General features: G+C 48.5%; 1 protein-coding gene across 3 annotated transcripts in view; it reads right to left on the bottom strand.

The window, feature by feature from the left end:
- The window catches only part of LOC126984389 (protein couch potato-like), a 54813-nt gene extending 51745 nt beyond the window's left edge, over nt 1-3068 (bottom strand). For all 3 annotated transcript variants that reach the window (XR_007736621.1, XM_050838023.1, XM_050838024.1), the window contains exon 1: nt 2775-3068. Coding sequence is in view for 2 of the 3 variants with exons in the window: in XM_050838023.1 (XP_050693980.1) it covers nt 2775-2852 (78 nt within the window). In the remaining variant the exon portion in view is untranslated. The remainder of the gene's footprint in view (nt 1-2774) is intronic.
- Between the last annotated feature and the right edge of the window lie 1932 nt (nt 3069-5000).

Genomic DNA, 5000 nt, shown 5'->3' with positions numbered 1-5000 from the left:
TTTAGATGAAGCTCCCGACTGTCTATCACCAACTACGAACACTCGACGCCCAGGAGAGATAGGTGCCGATGTTTTTTGTGTTGAGGAAGAGCTTGGAACACAACGAGGGAGAGGAACAGATTAGAAAAAGAAGCTACCGATGTTGTTTGTGTTGAGGGAGAACTTGCAACACTACTAGGGAGAGGAACAGATTAGAAAAAGAAGTTGCCGAGGAGTTTTGTATTGAGGGAGACCTTGCAACACTACAAACCCGAGGAACAGACTATAGAAGAAGAGGCTACCGATGGTTTTGTGTTGAGGGAGACCTTGCAACACTACAAACCCGAGGAACAGACTATAGAAGATGAGGCTACCGATGTTGTTTTTGTGTTGAGGAAGACCTTGCAACACTACAAACCCGAGGAACAGATTACAGAAAGAAACTACCGATGAGTTTTGTGTTGAGGGGGAGCTTGCAACACTACAAACCCGAGGAACAGATTACAAGAAGAAGCTACCGATGGTTTTGTGTTGAGGAGAGAGACCTTGCAACACTACAAACCCGAGGAACAGATTACAGAAAGAAACTACCGATGAGTTTTGTGTTGAGGGGGAGCTTGCAACACTACAAACCCGAGGAACAGACTATAGAAGAAGAGGCTACCGATGTTGTTTTGTGTTGAGAGAGACCTTGCAACACTACAAACCCGAGGAACAGATTACAGAAAGAAACTACCGATGAGTTTTGTGTTGAGGGAGACCTTGCAACACTACAAACCCGAGGAACAGATTACAAGAAGCTACCGATGAGTTTTGTGTTGAGGGGGACCTTGCAACACTACACGAAGCCGAGAAACAGATATTTATTTTACATCAAAGGGGACAGCACAAGGACGCAACACACAAAAAAATGAAACAATAATAAAAAAAGCCCGCATCTTCATCCTTCAATAACACTCCAAGCTTCCTTTCCCTATTTTTTTCCTATCCTATATTACCTTAACCTTACATATGAGAGGAAGAGGTGTTGAGACTGTGTGGGAGGGCAGAGGGGAGGAAAGGGTTCGCGGGAGCCTTCACCCAAACGGACTCGAGAATTTGGTTGAACTATAACTAAGATTTAAGGAAGAAAGTGCCGATTGGATTTTGTGTTGAGGGAGAGCTTGGAACACAACGAGGGAGCGGAACAGATTACAGAAAGAAGGTTTTGTGTTGAGGAGAGAGAACTTGGAACACAACGAGGGAGCGGAACAGATTACAGAGAGAAGGTTTTGTGTTGAGGAGAGAGAACTTGGAACACAACGAGGGAGTGGAACAGGTTATAGGAGACGCTGCCCGTTGGTTTTGTGTTGAGGAGGAGAGCTTGTGTTACTGTTAGTGGTGTTGATAACCTCCGTAATTGGTGTTGAGAGTGTTGGTGGTGGTGATTCTTAGTTTTTTTTTTTTTTTACAACAAAGGAGATAGCACACAAAAAAAAGTTAATTCTGATATGGTGATGACTAAGTGGTGTTGAGAGATGGAGCGCGTCGGTGTGGTGTTGAGTGGTGTTAGTGGTGTTGAAAGGATGCTTAGAGAGTTAAATCCTGATATGGGGATGATTAAGTGGTGTTGAGATAGTACGCGTCGGAGTGGTGTTGTGTGGTGTTAGTGGTGATGTAAACTAGCCAAATGGTGATGTATGGTCGTGTTGAGGTGGTGAACTGGTGATGAAAAATGGTGTTGAGAGCTAGTGGTGATGAATGAGGGTGGTGGTTAGCGGTGCGGAGTGGAGTTGAAATGGTGATGAAAACTGGTGATGCATGGAGGGTACTTGCGGTGTATTGGTGTTGTGGTGTTGAAGAGCGCTGTATTGGTGTTGAAAGGTGTTACTGGTGATGAAAAATGGTGTTGAATCCTGGTACTGGTGGTGAATTGGTGGTGATATATGGCGGTGTTGAGAGTGGTGATGAAAAATGGAGGTGAACCGTGATGGAGGTGATATATGCGTATGAGGTGTGTCAGGAAGTGGTGTTGAGTGGTGTTGAGATGGTGTTGAAAAATGGTGTTGAGGGAGTACAGTGGTGTTGCAAATGGTGTTGAAATGTGTTTACGGCGAATTTTGGTGTTGAAAACGGTGTTGAGATGGTGTTGCAAAATGGTGTTGACGAAATACTGGTGTTGAGAATGGAGGTGAAGGATAATGGCGGTGGTGTTAGCGTGTGTAGTGTGTCAGAGAGTGGTGTTGAAGTGGTGTTGCAAAATGGTGTTGACGAAATACTGGTGTTGAGAATGGAGATGAAGGATATTGGCGGTGGTGTTAGCATGTGTAGTGTGTCAGAGAGTGGTGTTGAAGTGGTGTTGAGATGGAGTTGACGGGGTACATTGGTGTTGCAAAATGGTGTTGGAGGAATATTGGTGTTGAGAGAATGGAGTTGAATCATGGCGCCGGTGGTGTAAGCGTGTGAAGTGTCAGAGTGGTGTTGAAGTGGTGTTGAGATGGAGTTGACGGGGTACATTGGTGTTGCAAAATGGTGTTGAGAATGGAGGTGAAGGATAATGGCGGTGGTTTTAGCATGTGTAGTGTGTCAGAGAGTGGTGTTGAAGTGGTGTTGAGATGGAGTTGACGGGGTACATTGGTGTTGCAAAATGGTGTTGGAGGAATATTGGTGTTGAGAGAATGGAGGTGAATCATGGCGCCGGTGGTGTAAGCGTGTGAAGTGTCAGAGTGGTGTTGAAGTGTCAGAGTGGTGTTGAAGTGGTGTTGAGATGGAGTTGACGGGGTACATTGGTGTTGCAAAATGGTGTTGATATTCACCTCCTCTTCTGCAGCAGCGGTGTTGACACTATCCATGCTCTGAGATAGTGTTGAACTCTCCATTACGGCGTTGGTCATGAATGGAGGTGGTGGAGGTGGTGGTGGTGGTGGTGCAGCGGTGGTGGTGGTGGAGGTGCTGAGAGGTGGTGGTAGTGGTGGTGGTGGTGGTGGTGGTGGGGGAGGAAAGAAGAAATTAAAAAAAGTCACTATTTGGAGCAACAATCGACGCAGCCTTACTCGAGCACCCACACACACGAACTGCCGGAGATACCTGATAGAACCGCCCTCTCTCCCTCCTTCCCTCCAGTTTCCCGCTCTCTCTCTCCCTCCCTCTCCTTCTCTCCGCCCTCTCCCCGGCCCTCGCTGAATCTGGCATCTCTCCCCTCCTCACCTGTACAACGTAAGCTATCGTATCCCCGCTAGAACGTGAGATATTACGAAAAATGTGAGGTCATCTCGGGTCAGTGATGCTGGGTCTGTCTCTGTGATGCTGGTTTTGGGAGAGAGATTATCTGGTTACAAAGTCTCAGTTATCTCACTATCTCTTTCTCCCCGCCCTCTCCCCGGCGTATAGCGAAACTGGCATCTCTCCCCTCCTCACCTGTACAACGTAAGCTATCGTATCCCCGCTAGAACGTGAGATATAGTCAAAAATGTGAGGTCATGTCGGGTCAGTGATGCTGGGTCTGTCTCTGCGATGCTGGGTTTGGGAGAGAGATCTTCAAGTTACAAAGTCGGTTATCTCACTATCTCTCTTTCTCTCCGCCCTCTCCCTGCCCCTCGCTGCATCTGGCATCTCTCCCCTCCTCACCTGTACAACGTAAGCTATCGTATTCGCGCTAGAACGTGAGATATAGTGAAAAATGTGAGGCCATGTCGGGTCAGTGATGCTGGTTAAGTCTCTCCGATGATGATGTGATCGTTGAGATGTTCGGTATACAAAGTCTCAATTATCTCACTATCTCTCTTTCTCCCCGCCCTCTCCCCGGCGTATAGTGAAACTGGCATCTCTCCCCTCCTCACCTGTACAACGTAACCTATCGTATCCCCGCTAGAACGTAAGATATAACGTAAAATGTAAGGGGATGTCGGGTGCTCCAAGCTGAGTGTGTCAAATTTCTCACGAGATCTCAAGCTCACAAAGTTTCGTTTATCTCACTGTCTCTTCGTCTCCCCACCGTCTCTCCGGCCTAGAGCGAAACTGGCATCCCTCCTCCCTTTACCTGACCACCGTGACCTATCGTAATCAGCGTACAACGAAAGATATAACGCATAACATAGAGCGGTATGAATCACTCGTCTCGTCACGTAGTCAGGCTTGAGTTATCCCCCTTTTCTCCCTCCGTTTCTCTCCCTTGTTACTCCCTTTTCTCTCCCTCTCTCCCCCTCTCCCTTCCCCCTACCGATACTAGCATCATTCCTCTCCTCCCTGGCACAACGTAAAGTGGCGAATTCGCTTTAGAACGTAAGAAATAACGTAAAATATGAGACGGTGTGTGAGTGGGACGAATAGGAATGGTAGGTTAGTCAGTGGTGGAGTGGCTGTGCATGTTATCGTATTAGGCACGTTCAGGGTTCGATATAGAGGTTATCCTACCGCCCAGGTGTGAGACAGGTGTTCTGGCCGCGATGACGTCATTCGCTAAGCCACGCCCACACCACAGGGGGAAATGGAGGCAGGAAGACCCACCCATGTCCCTACCCATCCCTTCCCTTCCCTTCCCTCTCTCTCCCCATCCCTTCCCTTCCCTCTCTCTCTCTCTCTCTCTCTCTCTCCGTAATAAGAGAGAGAAAAAAAAAGAAAAATATAACAAACCAAGGAATGGACGTAAAAAGGAGGAGGAGGAGGAGGAGGAGGAGGAGGAAGAGGAGGAGGAGGAAGAGGAGGTGGAGGAGGAGGAGGAGGTGGGCGGGAAGAGGGAGAGAAAGCTCCTCCCATAACACAGGTAAGGAGGAAGAGGAGGAGGAAGAGGAGGAGGAGGTGGAGGAGGTGGAGGAGGAGGAGGAGGAGGAGGAGGAGGGAGGTATACTTAGGTCACATCCCCCCTTTCACCCTCCTCCTCCTCCTCCTCCTCTCTTCGATCTGGCTCCAGAAGGAATGTGGCTCACCTGAGAGGAGGAGGAAGAGGAGGAGGAGGAGGAGGAGGAGGAGGGAGGAAGAAGGGGTTTGGGGGTGTGGTTTCATGACTAACCCCCCCTTCCTTCCTTCCTCCTCCCCCTCTTCCT

Source organism: Eriocheir sinensis, chromosome 57 (genome assembly GCF_024679095.1).
Source record: "Eriocheir sinensis breed Jianghai 21 chromosome 57, ASM2467909v1, whole genome shotgun sequence".
Taxonomy (NCBI): domain Eukaryota; kingdom Metazoa; phylum Arthropoda; class Malacostraca; order Decapoda; family Varunidae; genus Eriocheir; species Eriocheir sinensis.
The sequence above is the reverse complement of the archived record's forward strand: the minus strand, read 5'-3'. Positions and strand labels throughout refer to the sequence as shown.